The 24,114-nt window shown below is 41.9% G+C and overlaps 1 protein-coding gene across 5 annotated transcripts in view; it reads left to right on the top strand.

Moving 5' to 3' along the window:
* KANK1 (KN motif and ankyrin repeat domains 1) overlaps window positions 1-22,691 on the top strand; it is a 129,983-nt gene extending 107,292 nt beyond the window's left edge. For 4 of the 5 annotated variants that reach the window (XM_085043283.1, XM_085043286.1, XM_085043284.1 and 1 more), the window contains 9 exons: window positions 7,926-8,144; window positions 8,962-9,070; window positions 10,086-10,295; window positions 12,186-12,273; window positions 14,983-15,202; window positions 17,897-18,039; window positions 18,575-18,775; window positions 20,987-21,085; window positions 21,705-22,691. In XM_085043283.1, the coding sequence (XP_084899409.1) occupies window positions 7,926-8,144; window positions 8,962-9,070; window positions 10,086-10,295; window positions 12,186-12,273; window positions 14,983-15,202; window positions 17,897-18,039; window positions 18,575-18,775; window positions 20,987-21,085; window positions 21,705-21,767 (1,352 nt within the window). In that variant the 3' untranslated portion in view covers window positions 21,768-22,691. The remainder of the gene's footprint in view (window positions 1-7,925; window positions 8,145-8,961; window positions 9,071-10,085; window positions 10,296-12,185; window positions 12,274-14,982; window positions 15,203-17,896; window positions 18,040-18,574; window positions 18,776-20,986; window positions 21,086-21,704) is intronic. The other variant, XM_085043287.1, reaches the window with a different exon arrangement.
* The last annotated feature ends 1,423 nt before the right edge of the window (window positions 22,692-24,114 follow it).

The raw sequence follows: 24,114 nt of genomic DNA, 5'->3' as shown, positions 1-24,114 counted from the left end.
TGAAATGTTACCCCCTCTCTTTCTACTAATTTTGAAAGTATTGTGTTTAATACGTTTATGTGCTGGTCCTGCTGGCTGTTCATGTGGTTTTACGGATCACGTGTTACGTATTTCTGTAGAAGGATTTTTTGCTGAATGAAGTACTAACTTAAATAATTCTGTAATCACTGGAACTAATAACAGCCTTTCTTTTTCCATGCACCAGTATCTCATGATAACTTGTGACTCTTAGTAAGTCTTTCCTCTTATTTAGATCTCTTGGATGTAGCTTTTCAGGTGTTGTGTGTGTGAACTCAACCAGTGGCCCTTTCTCCAGGCCTGGCATCTCAGAACTGATTCCTGTAATGCTTGTATAAACACAAAAAGCCTTCAGAGCAGAGTCTCTATTCCAGCTCAGTTAAAATAAACAATCAAGTTCAAGTTTTTGAGAGAAGCATGACCTCACAAGCCTCACTTTCTTAGGAAAATAGGCTGAAAATAGAGGCAGAAGTGTCTGGTTTCCAATTAGCATGAGTAGTGTTATCTTTAATGTTTTATTCAAAGAGCATCTTAGGAAGCATCTCTTAGAGGCCAGTTTCTTTTAGGGCAAAAATACTTGAGCTGGCTTTGAGGCACATGATTTGGGTACCAGTTTGCCTTGCAGATGGCTCAGTGGTCTATGCGCTTCTGAGGTAGCACATCAGTCAAGGTGTCAGCTTTACAGATTTTTTCTCCTGTTACTGCTGGGGACTCAGGTTGGGCTGCAGTAGCCTATGCCATCTCACCCTCCTTGACACAGCTTGTGGCAAGTGATGGAGACACAGGCAGGAAGACAGGAGCCTGCTGAGCAGGACACAGACTGGAAGTTTTCATCTCTAGATGTCTTAGACCTCTGAGATGATCTCTGAACCAAGTCTATCCACAATCAGTATTTTGCTTGCTGCAAAATAATCACTTTTCCTTTTGTAACTTGGCAGTTCCTATTTACATATGTACTGTCTGTACTGTCAGAAGTCCTAGTGACCTTAGGGAATTCAAACCTGCTGGCCAGATGAGCACATTTCCACTCTGCAAAGTCATGTTAGCTGGCCTTGGCAGGCTGTGTGTCCAGATTATCCATATGGATGTGGGTCACAAACTTAGGTGCTAACTGCTCTGTATTCTTAGACCAGACAGCATATAGGAGGACTAAAGGGAAGCAAGTGCATTTATCTCTATTTGTTGCACTAGATTTTTTAAAGAAGTTTCAGGATGTTATATTTGCATGCACTTATGATGTGTTTTGCAAGATACCAGCCAGAAGCCTAATGTCACTTGTACAGGTTCTAACTACATGGATTTTTCACAAGTCTTCTAGGTGGATGTCTTTCACTGGCAAGGAGTTTTCAAGAGTGGTATTAAAAAACAACTGATCTGCCCTTGCCATGAAAGATTACCTGAGCATATTTGACCTGAAAATACATGGCTATTTTGCCTCAGTGATCTTTGGATATCAATTTTATAGCTGCTTTTTAGAACAATCCTGACTAAGCATCCCAGTGGAAGCATTACACTAATTAATCATTGTGAGGAAAGAGGCAGCTTCTTCAGTTAAAACTTCAGAGAGTGAAAGAAAGTGGGAAGCAGGTGGTGTCAGAAAGACTCAAGGGTAAAGAAATCTTGATGTGCCATCTGGTAGAAAGATCTTCCAAGGTTTTCAACTTTTAAGTTTCAACCAGAGCTGGGGAAGCAGGTGGAGGGACAGTGGAAACACCAAAAGAATGATGGTGACATGAGAAGCTTCTGGTTCTCCAAAATGGGTGTGTAGGACAAATGAGGTATTGTGAACATGGTTATCTTTTTCTGTGTTGTCAGTCATAATGCAGGAAATTGGAGAAAGCTGTTTTTCTTTACAGCTGTTGTGTTTGACAGCCTTTTCTCTCTAAGACCCTGCTTGCTTGATGGGTTAGTAGCTTCTCTTCTGGCAGTGTGGATTGCACTATGGCAGTTGAAGACTTGGGGCTTTCCTGAAGTTCAGAAGCCTCCACTGATGTGGCGCAGGCATGGTGGTGACCCTGTGAAGCTGTGGGCTGCTACAGATCGCAGTGGTTGTGCCTATGCCTAGGCAAGTGAAGGAAGCACTCAGCTCCACCTCTGCCATAGATGCATGCCTTAATCATCAGGTTAAGTTTCTGTACAGATGTTCTTGTTTGTGTAACAAACAGGATCCATCCATCAGTCTGCTGGGAAGAAGGTGACTGATGCATGTGAAACATTTTCCATATTCTCTGGAAGGTAGTGCGTGATGCAAAACAGCCGTGCAGATGTCCCATCTATGTGCCACATGAGTATTGTTTATTTACATGTGTCTGGCTGGTGTCTCAGAAAATACCGTGCCTCTTCTGCATGTTCATGCAACAGGTAGTTTCTGCTAGTTGTGATAATGTGGAAAGCTCAAATGGTAATGTCGTTCAAGAATGGTAGCAACCTCTATAGTAGGAGCTAGAGTGTTTAGCAGGGTTTTTTTCTGTTTTAAATATCCATCCAGTTATATTGAAAGAAGAGTATAGACCTGGTCAGTAACTGTCCTGTCAAGACAATTTTAAATTAAATTCCATAAACCTCTTTAAAGTGGTTTGATGTACCTTCCCTGGTCATATGTTAACGCGAGCTTATTAGTGTTGTCATTATTAGCTGTTATAATATTTGCTGGTTTGGTTCTGTGGCAGCACTACATGGAGTGTTTGAATCTAAAAGCTGCTCTGTTTCCTGGCTTCTGCTTCAGTTAGCAAAGAGCATAATTTGCCACAGCATAGATTATTTTTCCCCTTCAAATTTATTGCTGCTTAGAGTGTGGCAAGCTGCGGCCTGCTAGGCTGTCTGTTAGATAGAGGCCCAGTTCTCTGCCTGTGCTGTGCCACAGGGATACAATGTTCAGGCACTGAGCTGTGTTTGGAGTTCAACTCCCCTGGTAACGGGCACATCTATGAATATTTAGTGGCAAGATACTCCCTTTTTCCAAGGAAGCGTTGTCATGTTTTAGCAACAATAAAGCATCAGCTGAGAAGATCAAATCCTCATGAATGAGAGAGAAAGAAGTACTCTGAGCTGACTTTCCTACTGTGCCTAGTATCATGAGTTACTGTGATCCACCAGTCATCAGGGAAATGAAGAATGGCTTCCACCAAGCTTCACTCACAGTTGTCTTGGAAAAGAGAGCATTTCATAAATAGGATGATTAGCTGCTTCAAAGATGTGTGGGTTTTTGTGGTCAATCATGTTTAATGAACGGTATTGGTTTTAACTTCCAGTTTAAACAAAGTGTATTCAAAATCTAATTTGGAGATGGAAAGCAGCTTCTCAATGCAGAGAAAACAGTTAAAGTGAGAATGAAAATGAGGTTGTTCTTGCAGTCTTGTTACTAGACCCCTCATCCTCTTAGAAGGAGTGTTTTTCCTGGAGCTGAATGGTACTTCAACATTTACTTATGCCTGGGCTCCAGGAGAATCTGCCTTCTGTCAGTTTATTGTATAAAAAGGTCATGTGTGGCAGTTTTTTGTTTTGAAATTTTAAATCCACTAATTTTTAACCTGGAATGTCTCAAAAGTACCTTTTAAAATGAAACTACGCTCTAGTCTTCTGAAGGTACTGCATTTATCAGCTGGGTTGCTATCAGTCTTTGTAACTGTTCAAACCTAACATGTTTGCTCATCACTGCCTTTTTATTTACTTTAGTAGAATGGGGGTTTTGCCTTCAATAGTTCTGGTAAGTAGACCAAATTGAAAGTGGATTAAAATAATTTCTATTGAAAATAATTGTTTAGGCATGAAGATTTAAAACCACTGGACAAGACTTTGGGCTCTTCTGTTAAAATAATTTTGGAAGGAGCTTATTACTACTGTGAAGAAATCATGTAGTGTGAGAGAGAAGTCTTTCCTTGTTATACATGCTCCAGACAATATTTGTGCACTATCTTTAGTGGGGAATGTATAGCTTGTATCATTGACCATTATAAACGTTATGGGCAAATAAGTGCTTGCACTGACCAACAGGTTAAAAATAAAGTCTTTGTGCAGCTACCACATAGTAAGCTCATGCCCTTTTTTCAGCTAGAAGCCTGTGATGTTCCAGACAAAGAGCTAGGTTCTCATCCTGATGCTATTTAATCCCTTGGCCATGGTTGCACTTCTCTTGATTTGCAGTGGGATAAAAGTATTGTCAAGATCAATTGCTTTTATAATAATACTTAGGTTTGCTTCCATCAAACTAAATAGAAATTTTCAAAAGCAGGTAAAGGCCAGACTTCTGTTACCATGAGTTCAATACAAATTCAAAAGAACCTGATGAGTTCTCTGAACCAGCTAACAGCATGGGTACTTGTGCTGCCATAAATGGGAGGGAAGGTCTACAGTTAAGAAGGAAAGCTGCATCCTAATGCAGTAGATGGATTTTACAGGTGCCAGAAATAGCATGGGTAGTCTGGTGCTTCTCTTTATCAGTTTTGCTGGCACCCTGGTTTAAATGGGTGAGATTTTCAAAAGTATTTAGAAGATTTATTTTTTTCTTCGAAAAAATTAAAAATAGGTGCTCTCATTCCTTCAAACCACTGAAGTGAAACCACTGAAGATGTTTCAATCACTTGTTTCCCTCTGAAACTGGTAAGAGCAGCTTTCTGCCTAAGTGTTCATGTACAGTTAAAGTCTGTTTTCTTTTTTGTGTCATACTTTTGCCTCTAAATTACTCCTGGATTTTTCCAAAATCCCCTACTATGTTGCAAAATACAATAGAAGTTCTTGGCAGCTCCATGCTGTAGTTTGCTATTCCATATCAGTACTTAGACACTTAAGTCAAGTTTGCAGTATTTGGCTGCAGCAGTAAGCTAAGGAACATCAGCAGGGCAAGTCTGCCCGAGGGTCTCTGTCTGGAGGCAGTGCCTAAGTATTGACATGTTGGCGCATTTGCTGTCAGTATTGTGCACTGTGACCTGGAGAAGGATTCTGCTCAAGCATACTTGAGATCTCTGTGAAGTGAGAGGAAGAGTCTATTTTAAGATCTCTGTAGACTGGTGGTGATCTTTAGCCAGGGTTTCATTTCTATTCTGGAGAGGTGTGTGCTTCCTCCAGCCCCAGCAGCGGCCCTGCAGTCCTGTTGGAGGCAGAGGGAACTAAGCTCATTTGGCTTTTTGGTTTGTACAGCAGTAGATTAATCTATTAAATCATTTTACCATAATGTTGGGTGGCACAGCTCTTTCCTTTGTCTATTTTTCTCCGTGTTTGGACTTGGTGCTCTCCAAGTGCAAAGGGGAAGGCCTGGCAGCTGATACTAAATGCTAATTAACAGCTTGCAGCATTAATGCTGAGTTGGACCCAGAGCTCTCTTTCCCTCATTGTGTACTGAGCATGCAGTAAGAGTAGACATCTAAGAGCTTTGCAGGGAGAGTGAGTGCACTGACCGGTTTGCCTAATGCACACTTGTCTCCTTGCCCTCAGGTCTTAAAGTCATCCTCTTCTGTCAGGTGCCAGGGGCCAGCTGAGCAGAACCCTTTTCTGCTTTACTGGAAGGCATGGACATCATGCCCTAGATCCTGAGCTCAGTGTGGGGTTTCTCAGCCAGTGCTGCATGAACCAGAAGAGGGAACCTACTGAGATCTGTTGCACTGGTGGCAGGTTCAGGAGAGGCTGTGAGTCAGGGAAGAGAAGTCTACTACTGTCCTCCTTTCTCTGTCCTACCCTGCACCTCCCTCCCCTGCCTATGCCAGGACAGGAGGAAGACACCTGGGGAAATTCAGGCTCAGGCTTTGGGGGGATGACAAGGGTGCACCAGGTGCTGCTGCTGTTGGTTAACGTCAGGCTGGAGCCCCACTCTGCCCGGCCAGAGTCCTGCCCTCAGCTCTGGCAGGCATGAGCCCACCTGTGCCTCCAGACATGCCATGGTTGTCACAGCTGCTTTTGTAGGAGAACTGTGATGTTTGGCAGAGAATGTAGAGAGTTCTGCTGAAAGCAATCCTGCACGTCTTTGGAATCTTTGCATGTTCCTGATGCTTCAGAGCAGGCTTCCTCCACTCCTTCCCATGTCCTCAGAGGCCAGTCTGGAGCAGAAGGGGTGACCTGGTAAAACCAGCCCAGGCAGCCGCTACCAGCTGAAGCTGGAAGTGGTTACCATGTTTGATACTCTTTAATTGTACCTGTCACCACTCCAAACAAGCAGAGGCAGACAGTTCCCTTGTTTTTCAGCTAAGGGAGTTTAAAAATCATTGGTTTTGGCTTGGCACTCCATCACCTCTGCAGCCTTCTTCTCCTCAGCTGTTGTGTGAAGGATGATTCTTGCTGTTGGGAAGAGACCCAGCCCAAGTCAGTCAGTGCTGCAAAGTGGGAAGTGGTGGGGGAGCAAGAGCAGGACTTCCCTCATGCTTTCCATGGGTATGTAAGTGCTCAGACATGTCTCTAGAAGGGTTGCTCCTACCCAGGGAGCCCTGGGTGGTTGCCATCTTCTTACACACATGCACACACAAACACACGTTTCACTCTGAAGGAAAAGCTTTTTTGCTGTGCTTGTGGTGACACGACTGTCAATACCCTGCTGCGTGCCTTTCCCTGCACACAGTTTCCCCTGTGTGTTGGTGAAGCTATAAGCAGTGGTGGAAGTGGGCAGTAGGTCTCAATGCTGAAGAAGGTGCCTTGAGAAGCTTGCTTGGGAGCTCAAAGACTTGGGTGGGAATGGGAGCAAAGAGGAGGAAGCCGGTGGGAACTGATGGTGTGTGGAAAAATCAGCTTCGTTAATGTCCTCTTGTAGGAAAAATTTACTGAGGTGAAGTAACAAGGGGCAAAGGCAGTGTAACAAGAACAGCTTGCTAGACAGAGATGCAGCTTTGTGTCTAAAAATTAATGTTTGGAATTTACCTTACTACGGTGTATTAGCATCCTATGCAGTGCCACTCATGCATTTGAACGAGGAGGCTGTGGCTTAATTCTTGATAAATAGAAAGGAAAGAATAATATGGAGGCATACGTCATTGAACCAAGAAAAGAGTGAAAGAAAAAAACAGTAGTGTTTAAAGCAAATTAAACTTTAGCTTTTTTTTTTCTTAAGTTCTAAAAAGATCACTTAGGGAGGCATATGTGTATAAAAAAACATCAGTTCCACAAACAAAAGCATTTGTGCAGATTTGTAGAGCAGTTCTAATAGCACAGCTGGAGGAACTCCAGGGGAATCTGTAAAAGTCTGTGCGTAATTAGCACTGCCTTTTAAATATACAAAGGGAAAAAGTGAGTGAATGCCAGCAAACCAGCAAGGGAAAATAGTATAACCCAAACATTTGGAATTCGATTTAAGTACAACTACTAGCTCAGTACAATCCTGTCCAAAAAAAAAAAAAAGGAAAGAAATGTAATATGTGGGAGTTTGAGAGTTCATTGCAGTTGTCTCAGTAACTGGGCAAAGCGCATAGCTTTCAGAATTAGTCAGAGTGCTGGAAAAACAAGGAAAATTTCCTGAGAAATTTCTGCTTTCATGGAAAATGACATTTTTTAAAAAACAAGTATGATAGAAAGGTTGCTGTTCTTGCAAAAATAACCTGCAGAACCTGTGAACATGCTGTGCTCTTCAGGCACGTCATTGAGGAGCAGTTCAATGAGTCCACCCTGAACCAGGATGGCAGGAGCTGAGGTCACTGCTCATACTGAAAGAGAAGGAAAAGGAAGGACCATTCCTTTCATGCATTTTAAAACCTGTATCTTTATTGCTTGTCCTTGTATTGTATATTTTTATCAAAAGCAAAACTCACTGCCATTTTTTTGCATTTTCTGAAAGTGATCACAATCTTTTTCTTGTTAGGTCCTTGGAAAAAACATTTTAAAGCACAAGCATTGCCCTCTTTTTCCAGTTTGGGGTTTTTTCTGTTGATCACAGTATTGATGGAAATACTTTTATCTGACTCCTCTGTGATACCTACTGTCTTCTTTGGCAGGTGCTACTTTGGAGTACATCCCTCATGGCCAACTTGCAAACACACATTTAACTTCAAATTTGCAAACGCTGAAATTGGAGCAGGACATTGTGCCCGCTCAGGAGGAGAGGAGGACTCCCCTGGTGGAAGTTGTTCGGGGAAGGAAGTCTTTTTCTTCTCAGGATAAAGCTCTCACTCCAATTAACCTGACGGATGATCAGCTTGCCTCAGGTCTCTATGGTAATAACTGGCTCACATTCACCTTTCATCATGCTGGTGGAGTCTGAATATGAAATACAGTTAAAGAAGGTTTTCAGTGTTCTCAAAAATGCGAAAGCAGGAAAAGATGCAGCTAAGGGGAAAGTCTCAGTGTGAGGCCCTGTGTCTGCAGGAAGTGGCAGATTGTAGTGCATCAGTGAAATGCCATTTAGGGTCTTTGTAAGAAAAATTTACTGGAAGATAAAGGGTTAATTTTTTTTAAAATTTTAATGCATCTTTTACCTGTCTTGTGCATAGAGATTGGTTTAAAAGTTGTTTCAATGAGTACTAAATCTAAAAGACCATTGTTGACTGAACCTCCCCACCCTGTTGAATAGTTTATTGTTAAATATGCTGTCTGTGTTGTAAAACATGCTGTCTGTATTAATGTGTTCATTTTGGCAAGGAGCTGCTGCTCTCTGATACCATGAATTAAGATTTTGTTAACAGAGGAGAATAACCCATTTCAGTGTTAGAAATTTTTCACAAATAGCACAGAAAAACAAAAAGCACTTGTCTTTTCTTAGTTTTCTAAAGCATCATGAAGATTAATTAGCAAAATGTTAGAAGATGAGAAAGACAGGCTTAGCTAGCTTCCAGATTTGATTTTGAAGCTGTTCTTCTGTATTTCCAATGTGTTTGTCACACCATGACTGCATGTGCAAAAATATTAGAAAACCCGGCTTCAGATGGTAAACAGAGGGCTGTTGAAAAATTTGAAGAATCACCTAATGCTGCTGCATTCAAAGCTGGCTACAGATTTGTACTGATGTGTGTGCTTTGTCTCCCTTTCTAACAGTATGTACTAATAATGAGAACACACTCAAATCTATCATGAAGAAAAGGGATGGGAAGAAGGATTTGAGCAACACCAAGAAGAACCTGCAGTTTGTTGGCATTAATGGCGGGTAAGAGACCTGTTTCCAAAATACCTGCCACTGTAGCACTTCCACAGTGGGAAGAAGAGAAGGAATCTAGAAGCACTTGCATAAGTTTGGCCTGTCCTTCAGGCTGAGGTGCAAATTCTGAGGATAAGGATCAGAAGGAAGAATGGAACAGCTGAGCTCTTCCTAATCCTTTAGTGCTTGCAAGTCATATATGGCATCAATCTCAAATACTGTACATTGGATTGCTGCTGCATTTAACACAGGAAAATTAAAAAAACTCAGCCATAGGGATATTTCTCAGGCAATGCTTTAGTAAGGATAACTTATATGTATTTTGGCAGCTGAGATACACAACTATATACTATGAAACAGTGCAGCAAGGGATGCCATTAATTCTTGCCCAAGAATTAATTTTTCTGTCTGTATATTAGATAAATACAGAAACCTTCCTATGCAAATACAGAGAACAGTATGGACAATTGTCTTCTTTTAAAATACTACTTGCCCTTGCAGAATGTTGCAAGGAGACCTTTAAAATGGTTTCATCAAATTGTTTTTATATGGCTTTTCTAGCCCTTTCCTCAGATTAGCTTTGCTTTAGTGCAAATGTTTTGTGCAGTATATAGCCTAAATATCTCAATTACTGAATTTCCTACATATTGTCTAAAAGCGTCATTAATTATAGTGGGGAATGTTATCATAGGTTTGTTAGCTTCCCTGCTTATATCCATCCTAGTAAGGCAACAACTCAATTTACTCTAAACAAAGTAATTTCATTTGGGGGGGTTAAGGCAAGGCCTGACAAAATGTTAAGACTTCTGTTTAAAAGAGGTTGTTATTCTTTCATTACACACTGTGTACATAATGACAGTGTCAGTTGCAAGTAACACTGAGCTCAGTGAGTAGAAGAGGTCTTGGAGTAGAAAACAGGAGGCCTAAGCTTTTGGAAGACATTTTTCCATTTGCACCAATGCAGGCAGGTGCTGACCACTGCTGAATGGCACTAAGCAAGCACCCCTGCCCGTTCTCCCCATAGGTATGAGACCACATCCAGTGATGACTCCAGCTCCGAGGAGAGCTCCTCCTCAGATTCGGAGGAGGAGTGCGAGGGCCACAAGTACCCCTGCGACCAGCACACAGAGGAGAAGCAGCCCACTCCCCATGCTGCAGAGGTCTGTGCTGTGGGGGCAGAGAAGGACAGTCCCCTCCCAGAGTGTGACAGCGAGGAGGTGGAAATCAGAGAGAGGTAGGCTGGCCATCCTTTCCAGAGTGTGCCTCTGAGGAGGTCATCTCTGCCTCATGGCATGGGGCAAGCTGTGTGAGTTGTGTTTGTGCTGGTGGAGAAAGTGTCAGTCCCATGGCTGGCCAACTGCTGCCCACTTTCCTCCTCCTCGAGTGGGTAGCCAGAGGCAGTTTCATAGCAAAACGAAAACTCGTGTGTGAGTAGGAAGAGTAGGAAGAAGGTGTCAGACATTCTTTCCAATAGCTGACCCTGTTGACTTTAAATTGTTCATTAACAGCCAAGACCCAGGTGGTTCCCACAGCAGAGGCTCTCTCAGGTCACAAATGTCACTCACTTGGGAGCAGGCAATGCTGTGTTAACATCCTGGTCTGTAAAACAGTCAGCAAGCAAGCAAATGAATCTTGAGCCATGCACACCAGGTCTGCAGCCTGCTGGGAGTGCATCTTGTGCTGGCACAGCATCTCAGCCATGGGGTACAGCACTGAGGACACTGCCCACCCTGAGATCATGTGCTTTATACCATATGAGGTTGCATACGGTAATACATTTTTAAGCCTGCCATCACACACTTGCCCAGCATTTCCTGTCTTAAGGTACTTTTCAAATTGCTGGTAATGGATTGTGTAACATAGGATTTGACAGACAAGGCTGTGCTTTTTTGGTATATGAAACGCAGTAGCGGGGTGAGTTTTTACTGATTCTTCCTTAGCAAATGGCAAATTACGTAGGTGCAATAATAACAGTAAAAGAGCTAAAACAAAATCAATATCATGTTTCACCGAAGATGTAGCTTAGCATCAAGTTATCTGTAATTGTCAGCTGTTAAATAAAAGAGATGCAGAAATTAATAATTAAGAGCTTGGAGGCCCTGGAGCTGTGTGTTTTGAAGTGTCCTGAGCTTACTTGATCCAGTACTGTAGGATAGCCTGTTATTTTACAGGTGGCATCTTTTGATGGGCAGTCTCTCAAAAGAGCTCTCTAATTTATATTTACACAAGCAAGGGGTGATTGGGAAGCAGAGCAGCAGGACAGCTCAGATAGCCATGTGTACTTAAGAAGCATCTTCTTTGCAAGCTGACTGCCCTGGCAATGCCCTCCGAGGGGAAGAGGCAGGGCATGTGGCAATGCGTGGCCATGGTCCAAGCAGTGGTGAAGAATTTCATTGCTCTGGAAGCACTAGGAGCTGGCTTATAAGTCATGAGGGCTAAAATGCCCACCTTACACACATGTGTTAGCTTCTCTACTTTTTAGGAGAATTTTCTGGAAAAATTGCCGTTATCCTCTGTGTAGGTTATAGGCAAAGATGGTTGGCCACAGCCTGGTATGACATGTGGCACAGGCATGGACCTTATTTTCAGCCTACCTTGAGTTTTAAAATTTGTAATGACAAGGGAATAGAAAGGTAAAAATTAAAGACGGATGGAGAAGGAGAGTAAATTTCCAGAGTGGGTGGGATGAGAAAGGCTAGTTCCAGTGAATGGGAGCTGGCAGAGAGGCACCACTTGAGCTGTTTCTCACAGCTTAATTCTGTTTCCATCACAACTATTGGCATTTCTCCTTGTTAATCAAGTAATCAAGGCACATAGCATATAATGTGTGCTCTGCAGTCATACAGCAGTAGGTGAGAATTTCCACTAGAAGGGTTGCCAAGTCTTAGAGCACAAAAGTGATGTGTTTCCCACTCTCCATTCCTGTTGCTCCTACACACATCTCCATTCAGTGTGGGAGGAGTGTCTGTGAGAAGAGCTGTCAAGAGTGGCTTCTGCATGGTAGCAGCAGATAGCTTGCCTGGAAACTTTTGTTCCCAGAGAACTTTCAGAAAAATAAATGCTTCTATACTGAAACGCTAAGAGAAGAATTGAAATATACAATATATTTTGCTGTCTCCCTCAGATACGAACTAAGTGAAAAGATGCTTTCTGCCTGTAACCTGCTGAGAAACAACATTGATGACCCCAAGGCATTAACCAACAAAGACGTGGTAAGCAATACAGATCAAAATTATCTCTGAGATGAAATAGAAAAACTTCAGGGAGGGGTAACTTCTGGTTTTACAGGACCAGCACCACAGTGTCCAGACAGAAGAGGATTTCATCTGCAAGAGTCACAAAGCTCTTTCTATCAGGACATTTTAATCCAGAGAATATACTTGTGCTTTTTGTGCTTCAGTGTCATTGTCCCAAGGCACACGCATAAAAATAGTAACATGAAAGTGCAGTTTCAACACACCTGTGCATTCCTTTGTTATTTTTGCTTTATTTTTGCTGTGGGCAGCTCTCAGGCCTTGCATTAGGAGACTGCAGTGGGTGAGGAGTCTGTTGCTTCCTATGACAAAACCTCAGAGTCTGTTCTGAAACAGTAGGTGATCTGCCTCCTTCTAAGCACAGGGATGCTGTTAGTCTTGTTTACTGCGCTGGTGGTTTTTATCAGTGCTGCAGAGAGTAAGGAGAATTCATTGTTAATACTTCAGAAATACTCAAGTTGCAAGAAATAAAATTGTGTTTGCCTTACTGGAAATGCCTCATATAGGGATTGCCTGTGCTACACTGTGAGGGCAATCTGAAAGCAAAGGAACACTACTTAGTGATATGAGATTGAATTTTGCATTTTTTACACACATGCAGTGATATAAAAGTCAACAATTCTATGTCATTCTCCTCCACTGTAGAGCATCTGCAGCTTCTTAAAGACAATAAAGTTGTCTGTATGACACAGTAATACTGTCTGTGCCCAGTTCTGACATCTGTGGTCCAGGGAATGTTTTGAAAGGTTGTTTCATACAGTTGTGAACAGATAGTTTTTAATTCTGTATCTGTCCTTCAGGAGTAGTTTAGGCATTCAAACAACAAATGCTTTAGGCCCTCTTGGAGTTGAAAGTGTCAAAAATGGCATAACCAGACGATGATCTCTGCCTTGGAAGTGTAATTTGGATTTATATTTTTCTTTCTTATGCTTAAAATGTTTTCCAGCACAAACAGTGTTTTGTAGGTAGAAAGTGCAGACTAATCAACTCTTGTCCTTTGTCTGCTGATAAGGAAGTCTTGTCCAAACAGGTTAAATGTCAGTATAGCTAAGGATCTGTATAAGTTGTCCCAGCCTCTTCCAGCATACTCAGCTCTTTTAGCTGCCATTTACACCAGAAAGAGCTGTGGACTGCAGCTTTTTGAATGTGATGGATTAATTGAATTTTAAAAGTGTTTTGGTTATTAAATAATGTCTGTGATACTGTGACTAAAAATAGTTTCTTGATTGTATTTTGCACTCGCTACTGCCTAAAATTTAAAAAAAAATCTATTGTGTTGGTTTATGGTTTATGAAACACTTTAGTGTTTCAACTCCGTATATTCATACTACATACATCACATTATAGTAGTACCAATGTAAAATATTCTGTAAATGTGTTTGTGTAGTACAGATATATATGTAGTACTGGTTGTGTAGAATATTTTCTCTTTACTAGACACAGACCACCTCTAGAGCTACTGGTGTGTTTCCCGTAGAGGCTAGATAAGCTTTCTGAGTGTCTTCTCTGCAAAATTGCCCTTGAATTTACTGGTCACCTTGCAGGTGAGGGTTTATGAGGAGGATATGGTAGTCCTTCCAGGTTAGAGAAAGTGTCTCCAAGTCAGAGCTGGCAGTGACTGTGGAAGCCTTCTTGGCTCACAGCAAGATTTGCTCTACCTGCATTTTTTGCAGCAGACAAGTCATCTGGCCTAAGAGGCTCCTACTCCTCCACTCTTGGTCCATACCAGTGGGGAAGTTTATCCTGAATGTGTAGACTGCATCTTCTCATTGCAACTAAAATATCTTATTATTGCAGCTAGCCAGCCTTCAGGTGAAGAACAGGTTCTTTCCTTTTTTCCTACTTCTGCAACAAATGTTACAGGTTTGTTTACCCAACAGTTCTTTCAGCAGAGCATCTCCAGTCCTTCCTGTCTGTCCAGTAGGTCTAATTTCCTTGACTTCTTTTCATTCTTGCTGCTTATCTTTGAAACTGTTCAGACAAATCTCTTGTGGTATTCACTGATCAGACAAAGTAGTTCATCTGTTGTCTTCACAGTACTAGGCAGAAGGAAGGGACTGCGTCACATGCCATGCAAGCTAAAAATCCATTTATTCACCCCAAAACAGTATTTGCCTTTTACATTACAGTGTGATATTGTTGTCTTGGGTTGAGTTTGTAATCATCTGTAATATCCAGCTCTTCTTCTTCAGAACTGTTGTCCAGCCAGTTCTCATATTCTTTGTGCATTTGATAATTTGTGCCTCATAGCTGGGCCTAATTGACTTAGCATCCAGTTGTTTTAAGTCCAGTGAGAAAGTCTTGCGTTTATCATTGATTCATAAACTTAGTTAAGTATTTGATGGAAATTGTTGCTCAAGTCTTTTTTTCTGTTCACCAGTATTTGATAACCATTAATTCTGGGAGTCTTCTCATCCTGAAATTCTGTGCCCTCAGAGTTGAACTATTCCTGAAAGTCAGGTGAAGTGAGAGGAAGTAAACAACTGGTGTTTTAAAGTGGGCTTTAGTCAGAGGGGAAGCTTCAGTATGTACATCTTGTTTGTAAGCTGAATACTTTCTTCCCACATTGAACTAAAAAAAGGCTTGACCTGCATTGCTAACTTGTGGGATGGAAAACTTTTTAAATAGATTGTCCATATGTAAATTTTTCTGTCTTGGTTTTGGCAGAGGTTTTGTTTAAATACCATCCAGCATGAGTGGTTTCGTGTCTCAAGTCAGAAGTCAGCTGTCCCTGAAATGGTTGGAGACTACATAACTGCTTTTGAAGAGATTTCTCCTGCTGTCCTCAGACATATAATCAACATGGCAGATGGAAATGGAAACACAGCTCTGCATTACAGCGTCTCACATTCTAACTTTGAAATTGTAAAGCTTCTTCTGGATGCAAGTAGGTTTGCTTGATTTTTATTTTAATTATTCCTGTGTCTGCAATTCTCATGGGTGAAATTCTTGATGGACTGGAGGTCAAGTTTGGTCTTCTTCCAGCAGGTGTTTTAACTGTTAACAGTTATATGGTGGCTCCTTTAGGTAATCTAGAATCTTTCTTTCTAGTACTAACTTCGGAGGTGATGTTTTTCGAAGAAGTTAAAAAAACACTCAAATAAATTATATACAGAGTTGAGATAGACAGTTGGATTCCTGACTCTTGGACTGTAGCCCCTAGTTCAGCAGCACCACCTCCAGCAGATTTCCCTGGAGGCAGCACAGCTGCTGCTCAGCACTCTGTGTGGTGCTGATGGAGGAAGATGCATTCAGGTATAAATAGCTGTCTTAAACACTCAGACTAGTCTACCTTTATCTTACTAGAGCAGTGCAGAAGCTTTTCCTGGCCACCACCTTGACTCATCTCTGCTGCTTTCCTGAGAAAATGGAGCAATATGGCATTCTGTCACGGAAGAGCATTTTCCTAGTCCATAAGGAATGTGATGATGCTTCATGTAGTTGCTTTTGTTGCTTCCTTTTCTTGATCCCCTTGCAACACACATACAGAGGTGTGTGTGTGTAGGGTAGTGGAAAATGGGGAGACTGGAGCATCTGCTCCCCACATGCAGGTGCCAGATGGCATCCAGCTGGAGGTATCACACATTGAAACTGGTCCCAGGCTGAATGTTTAATCTGTCTAATCCTAGTTTTGCTCCCTGAGTCAAGTTTGTTTCTCTGAACTAGTTATAAAACCTGTCACAGTTGGTTGTGAAAGTTTAACTAGGCCAGTGACATGTCTGGAGTGTAAGCCAAGCAATATTCATAAATCCAGAAGGGTAGCATCAGATAAACAAGGGTATTAATGATACAAATCTCAGCTTTGATAACCTAGCACATGTGTCACACATGCAGAGACTTTCTCAGCAGGAAAGTGAGCACTTTGAAATCTCTGGTCCTTTTGAAGGCAGTCTGTGTTTGGGACGAATGAGTCACAGCAGGGGAATGCAGGGAATGTCAGGAGCGTGGTGGAACGGGGTAGGCTGGCTCTGCAGCACAGTGTGATGGGAGGGAGCTGCCCCTCTTCGTCCTAGGTATCTCAGAGCAGCAGGAACATGCTCATCTCTTGCTGGAAGACAGGACTCCTGTAGGTTATGGCAGCTACTGTATGCCTATGGACACCAGGGTGTTACCTGTAAAAGCTAACAATTACGACTAGTGCCAGGTAGTTCTCTCTGCAGGAGAACACTGCTCATGCCATCAATTTCAAAAATGTTTGCAAATAGGCAAATTCCTTCAGGTTTCAACAGCCTTCCTCTGGACTGTGTCTGAATACTTACTGTGGTCAGTTTTGCAGAGTGGTTATATAACAGGTAGATTCTTATTCCTAGAACTCTGGGTCTGTGTTTGGTGGAAAGAGTGGTCAAGATGAGAGAATCCTCCATAGCACGAAGCAGAGTCATCAAGAGGACGAATTGGAGAACAGTTTCACTCATTAGCCATATAGAAAAGAAGCTGAATGTTACCTCAGCAAACGCACTCTGCTGAAGTAGTCTAGTCAGAGTAGGAGCACACTACTTCCAAAAGTTATTCATTACTCATGATGTAATGCATGTAGCGGAGTGTTGTGTTCTCTGAGAGCTTCAGTGGCTTCACAGAAAGGATGTCTGAAAATAGTACTGGGCTACTGGTTATAAGATATCGTCACTGATGTCTATTGAACATGAAAAAATTTGCAGTATTGTACATCTGCACTTGAATTGATTCTGAAATACTAGTTTCACTGAAAAAAACAACCCTGTGGCAATAAGTCTGAAGAATTTCCTAAACCATTTTTCCTTGTTAAGATATCTGTGGTGCAGTTTAACCCCTAGTCTGCAGAAAACGTTTATGTAAATCTGAATCCCTGCTTTCCAATACACTGATGAGCACACTGAAGACCCTGCTGCCCAACAAACCAATAAGCCCTGCTGAATTTCTTCAGAATTTTAGGAACAGAGACAGACTGGAGGCAAGATTTGAACAAAAAGGAGAACTCTTGTCAGTTGCTGGCACTAGTCAGAGGATTTGCCTGTGTTTGTTCCCAGAGCAGTTTTGTTCATGGTCAACTACACTGTAGAACTGGCAGAAGTCTTTAAATTAAAAGGGTGTTTTTCTGGCAGCTCCAAAACATGTTGAAGTACACTTGCAGATTTTTAAAATAACGCTAGTTGCAGGAAAATGTTTGTGCTGAAAAGAAATAACTTTTCCACTGACTGCATTGCTGGACCATTTTTATTCTGCAGTGTGGATGCCCTTAGGAGAAGAGCTTAAGGACTCTCCTGACTGTATTTCTGAATATCACGTCAAATTTCAGACCACTTGCTTTTACAAAAGGAAAAACAAATGTACAAATAAAGCCCTAAATGATAACATATAAAATGTCTTTGTGCCCTCGCTTGTGTTGTACACATAGTACAAAAGCATTCTTTTCTTTCTCATGCTCAAGAGCTCCTCTGTTTATTTTTTTCTCCTCCATCTTCCCTTGAATTGCATCCATTATGAAAGCAGTTGCTACTTTTTCTTTTATAGGCTGCTCTGCTAACAGTTTATCCAGTTGATTAGCACAATTACTGCTTTTTGGGTTCTTGCTTTCTGAAGAAATTATGTCATCCCTCTGCAGATGTCTGTAATGTAAATCATCAGAACAAGGCTGGTTATACCCCCATCATGCTTGCTGCACTTGCAGCTGTGGAAGCGGAGAAGGACATGAGGATAGTGGAGGAACTGTTCAGCTGTGGGGATGTGAATGCTAAAGCCAGCCAGGTCAGTCAAATGGTTCATGAGGCACAGTTCTTACTGCTGTACTCCTGTGCCTTTTTATCGTTCTTTCCATGCTCCCATCCCTGCTCTATTGGTTCAAATGTTGCCCTCATTTGCTTTCATCATCTGGGGGGTTTTCATGTATGTTTTTAATTGCTATATACAAAATAGAACTGTGGAAGAACAGTTGAGCCACAGGTCTGGACCTCTTCTAAAAATGAAGATTGATTATTGTGTAAAAGAACTATTACTGCATTTTGGGTGGCATTTACAAATTCTGCAGTATTTAGCTCCTTTGAAAGAACTACAGATGTCTGAAAATAGTTTGGAAATGTTCCATTAATTCAATAAATAGATAAGTGACTGTGGGATATATGATCTATGAAAGGTATTTAAATAATGGCAATCAAAGCCTTGAGAGTACTGTTTAACAGTTTTTTTCCCCAGATGAAACACTGTCCAAAAAAAAAAAAAGTGTTCACGCTTTGTCTCTGATTGTCACTGTAGTTATTTGGGTTTCTGTCTTCTCTCTATGCAGGCTGGTCAGACGGCACTGATGCTAGCTGTGAGTCATGGCCGGATAGACATGGTTAAAGCTTTACTGGCCTGTGGTGCAGATGTCAATATCCAGGATGATGAGGGCTCTACAGCTCTGATGTGTGCAAGTGAGCACGGACATGTGGAGATTGTTAAACTACTGCTGGCTCAGCTTGGGTGTAACAGCACCCTGGAGGACAATGTGAGTTGCCTTTCAGTGCTTCTGAAATCTGCTTGGGTGAATGTCTGACTCAGAGTGCCAAAGCACCAACCGCGTGAATCTTCTGCTTAATGGTAGCAAGTGCTGGGATTATTTGGCTAGTATCTTTACTTTTCTAGCACACCTACCTGGTAGCAATTTCTGTGGTTAGCTGTAGTTGCTTAGAGGCCAGAACAGAAAAAAACCAGAAAAAAAAGCTCATAGTAAAACTTCTTTCCTTGTCACATTCCTTCCCCCTTTCAAAGGTGTTTTCCAGTTTTCAGTTAGGACCTTATCTGGTGACTGAAGGCCTCACTGTGTTGCTTTTATGTGCCCATGGCAAACATCAGCTCTACAGTTCCCTTGACAGGATGTTCACACTGTACCTACACCATGTCTTTTGAGACTACAGGTTTGGTCTTAGTCATGAAGCTACATTGTCCTGACAATAAACAGATACAGACTGTGACTTCAGTGCCAAGTGAGACTCATGCATATTTCTTGTTTGCAGGGACCGTTGCAGCCCAAACTGTCAGCAGACAATTTGATCTATAGATTTCTCAAGCTTGAAAATGTTGACTTAGCTCATTTCTTGCCAGTACTATGTTCTCATTAACAACATTTCTTGGGTACTCTTCCTTTCTTTCTTCTCCTCCTTTCCTTATTGCTTTACCCACTGAACACTGAATTAGAGGTGGGTTTGGGATTTGAGAGGGCCTTGGGTGGTTATTTGTTGAAGCTGTTGCACTGAGGCAAAGACATCATTTCTCTTCATTCACTCAGCTGCTGGAGGAAGCAGCTGAGCTGCTTGTAGTGCTAGCGGTGCGTAACATCTGGCCTGAGCGGAAAATAGCCAAAGACCTCAGGCTAACAAACACTTTTGGGGGGCAATCTAGATTACAGCTGCTTGGATGCTGTCACCACTATTAGATACAAAATCAATAATTACAGTCTTTATGGGGACATGATACTTAACTATTCCTGTGGCTAGTTTGATAGTTTCCCAAGCACAGTTTGACTGCTGCTTATTCATGGGCTCATCTGTGCTGCGAGATTGAGGTTTGTAGCATTCTCCTAGTTACTCTGAGTGTCACAGTGATGCTTTTGCAGTCTGCACAATCATCATGTAAGCTGAGCATCATCCTTCTAATGTGTACTGCAGTTATTCAGCATCTCTGTTTAAGAACTTGGGTTAACTGCGGAGTGCTTGGTGCGCATTTGTAGTGCATTACATCACATTGTAGTCGACAGCTCTTCTTGTTATTGTCTGCTCAGGACAATTAGATTTATGTATAATTGGTCCTTTTACTCTTGTAAGAAGACTCTATGTGGATGCTGTCCATCATGTCCCATACTGGAAAAAGGGTTTACCATTTAAAAACTGGTGCCAGCCATTCCATACCAGAGTTGTGGCAGTGACTGGAATGTGTGCTCCATCCTGTGAGACATCTCAAATACTGGCACTGTTGCAGAAACTTCTATTCGAAAGAGCCAAAAGCCAGGTAGTGAACCAAGCCACAAGTTCACATCACAGGTTCCCTGACATCTACTTCTTCCTGTACTAAGCATCGTCCAAAGGAAGAATAGCAGATCAGTAAAATACTCTTTGAGCTAAAGTACTTTTTGCTTCTAGAGCCCTCAACAGCTGTGGTTTTTGAAAGCAATGGTATCTTCTGAGAAACTGAGGTGGCACTATTTGACTGGGCAAGTCCATTCATTTGTATTAGACTTCCATCAAGGAGCATTTGGAATTATGAGTGCAGTTTCTTAGTGGTGATGGAAGCTATATCACAACAATTATCATTTTAACAGCAATTATCATTATATTTTATTAGCATTTCTCCCTCCCTTATCATCTCTTCTGTTTGTTACTGACATTGTAGTTTCTCTGAGACAGCCCAATCTTCTGAAATCACTGTTATTACACAGCACTACATGTAACATTATTGTGATAATGGTGTGCTCATTCTTCCACAGCAATAATTGAGACTCCTCATTGAGAGAAATTATGAGGCTCTGACAACTGGACTGCCTCATAAAACAGCAGTGCAAGGCTTAAAATAAAAGAAATTAAACAAGACTCTAAATTAACCTGTCTGTATTAGCAGGGCCTCCACTTAATAACTTCACTTCTCTGTGGGCTGATAGGGCTTTTAGGAGATCTGCTAGAGCATACAAGCACTAATTCTCTTGTTTCTTCCTTTCTTCTCTCAGGATGGCAGCACAGCACTTTCAATTGCCCTGGAAGCTGGACATAAGGACATAGCAGTTCTCCTTTATGCCCACGTCAACTTTTCCAAAACCCAATCACCGGTTAGTACAGAACCTCCTGTAGTTTATGTTATAACTTGTTGCTCCTGAACCTAATAATAAAATGTAAACAATAAATTTACTGCCTGACAGCTGTACAGCAGTACAGCACATGAAATGTTGAGTTTATTCACAAGATAATTTCTATGCTGGTAAGTGGAATGTACTTTTTAAAATCCATGTTGACTGCAGAAGGTTGAAGCCTGGCTGAGGGATAGTTCCTGCTTCTCCTCCCAGTTACTAAGGGGTACAGATAGCTCACTGGCAATGTTCACTGATTCTGGCTAGTATGCAGAGGTGCTGTTGTATCATTATAATGGTAATTATTGAGCTGGAAAGTGAAACATAGCTGTTCTAAGTATTTTGGCAGCTACCCACCTCTTCTCTAGCCCTGACTCACTCTCCTGATAAACTGCTGCTAAACATTTCACTGTCTAAACACCATGCACTCTCACTTAGTAGGCTGTATGGTAGCTAGCACTTTTCTTCCTAAAATTGAAGAGGAAAAATTGTGTGTACAATTAAAGGTAAGGGATTGAACAGAGTAGCTGTGAGTGTTGTGTTTTGTACCAGCTGCCTGGAATAATTTCTCTTTGATTAACTGTTCTTTCTTCCTTTTCAGGGCACTCCTAGGCTTAGCAGAAGGACATCTCCTGGTCCCACCCACAGAGCCACGTTTGAGTAGTAGTGTATAAATATCTGTAAAAAATCTCTACGCCATCTTTAAGCTGCTAAATGTTACTGTTTTACTGAGACAGATACTGAATGTAATTGTCTTGTGCCTGAACTCACCAGCAAAGTGAAAGCAGAGATCTAGTGCTAAAGATAGAAAACTGTAAACTTGAAGCAAGCATATAGTTATGTAGTGCTCAGTGGAGAACCTTTGCCAGAACTGTTCTTTTGCTCACATACTCATCCTTCTGTACACTGGCATAAATCCTGTTTTTTTTTGTTGTAGATTATCGTTTCGTATGTGCAGACTAAGACTTCTAAAGCTATCCATGCAGGGGTGTCCCAGTGGCTTATTTTTAGTCATTTGAAAATGTATTTACTGTGCCTGGACTTCATCACAGTAAACTTTTCATAAATTTCATTCCAACATGATTTTCCGGTTTTTAATTACTTTAAAATTCAGAAGTTGCAGTTGCTTATGTAGTCAGCTCCGTGGATCTTGAGCTGGTGGGTGAGTGGGTAGGTATTGGGGATAGAGCCTCTTGTCAGGTCTGAAGTTCACTAAATAAGTTGTTGCTAATTGGGGATAATGTATAACTTTTTATATAAAAGATACTAGTATCTATAAAATTAACTCACACAGTATTTTCAACATTTTATATTCCTTAATATTAAAACCCACATGAAGAATTACATGTCCTGTTACCATATTTTTATTAACTGTGTCAGTCTTTAAGCTCCATACATGTTTATTGGAGAATAAAATTAGAGGTACCAGCTGTATATTCCCCTTGAGTGGAACTGAGTGTAGTTCTTGGTGCATATTTATGGAATGCTATTACCTTGTCACATTCACTTTAGTCAAGTGTATTGAAATGTTTGAAGTGCCTTAGACTCTTGCCATATTTTCAGAATAAAATTTCATTATGCTGTTTTACTCCTCTCCTGTTTTACTTGTGATTTGTCATCATCCAGAAATGCTGCACATTACAACTGCAGCAGGAAAACAAGCTGAATTGGTAAATCAAGGCAGGGAGGACTGGACAGTTCAACCCCTGGGGGCTGCTGATGCGAGCAGCATCAGTGCCCACATGAGGTTTTTCCTGCTGACTGGAAGAAAGCTTTGCCCAAAATGATCTGCCTTTGCTTGTTTTGCATTTGTTGCCAAGGCTGCACCCTTTGCTTTTTGGGTAAGAAGTGACCTCTCTCAGCCATGTGAAGCATCATGGGGAGGTGTCAAAGGACTCTGTTCAAGCAGTTTACTTGAACTGAAAAGTAGTTGTCAACTGAAATAAAAGCCTTTGAGCTTTATCTTGAAAACAATCTGGCAGCTTGGTGAAGGGGATGCTTTTTAGATGGTATTGAAGCATGTCCTAAGCTAGTGCCCGTGTATCCTTGTCAGTTCCAACCTACCTGATGAGACACAAACACACCCCAGTGCCTTTCTTCGAGGGATCTGAACAGTTCTATTACTTTCTGTCCTTTGTCCTTCTCCCCCTAAGTCCTTATTCAACAACTTTCCCACGTAGTCCCTTTGAAGTAGGGACCCACTGAAGCCATTCTCACTTGGCCTACATTGACTTGGTGACTCGGCCTGCCAAGAAGTTTCTGTGACCTCTGCCAGACCTGCTTTGGCCCAGCACTGCAGGTACTGTGTGATAGCCAGTGCCAGGCTAGTACCCTAGTGCTTGGCAGTGTCTCCTGGGCAAAGGGCAGGTGAAGTATCTCTGCTGGGGTGGGACAGAGCATAGTGATCCCAAACAAGCCCCCCCGCCCCTTGAGGTCAGTGAGTTTTCACTCTTGCACCCCTCTGGCCAGCCTTTCTTCTCACTCATCACTTAGTGTCAAATAATGTGTGGATGCTCTCTTACCTGGATCCTACATCGTAGGTGCATCACCCAACAAGCCAAATTACTGTGAGAGGAAGGTCTTCCGTCTGGCACAAGACTGACAACACAGAGCAGCAGCAGCAAAAAACAAACAAACAAACAAAACCACAAATAAACCCCAAACAAGCAAAAAAAGTAACACCACCACCAAAAAAACCAAACCAGGAAAATGTTCCTCACTTTGCCATCTGTCCAGAGTCAGTGGGTGCAGGCTGTTCTGTGTAGCAGGGAGCTGAGCTGTGCTGCACACAGGCATCCACCCAATGACCTAAGACTGTCACACGAAGTACCCAACAGCAGTGCAGGCTTCCCAATGAATTCCTCGTGCACTTAGGAGCTGGGTGGTTTTATCATTAAACAGAATTAGTTCAAGTTGGATTTCCCTGGTTTGGGCATGGCAAGAGTTGCTTTTGAGTCATTTTCAGATCTGTTGATCTGCCATCTCCTGCCCCAGTTCGAACAACTGTCTGG

Source organism: Lichenostomus cassidix, chromosome Z (genome assembly GCF_008360975.1).
Source record: "Lichenostomus cassidix isolate B80296 chromosome Z, HeHo_3.0, whole genome shotgun sequence".
NCBI classification, from domain to species: domain Eukaryota; kingdom Metazoa; phylum Chordata; class Aves; order Passeriformes; family Meliphagidae; genus Lichenostomus; species Lichenostomus cassidix.
Note: the sequence above shows the minus strand (reverse complement) of the source record. Positions and strands in the feature narration are given on the sequence as shown.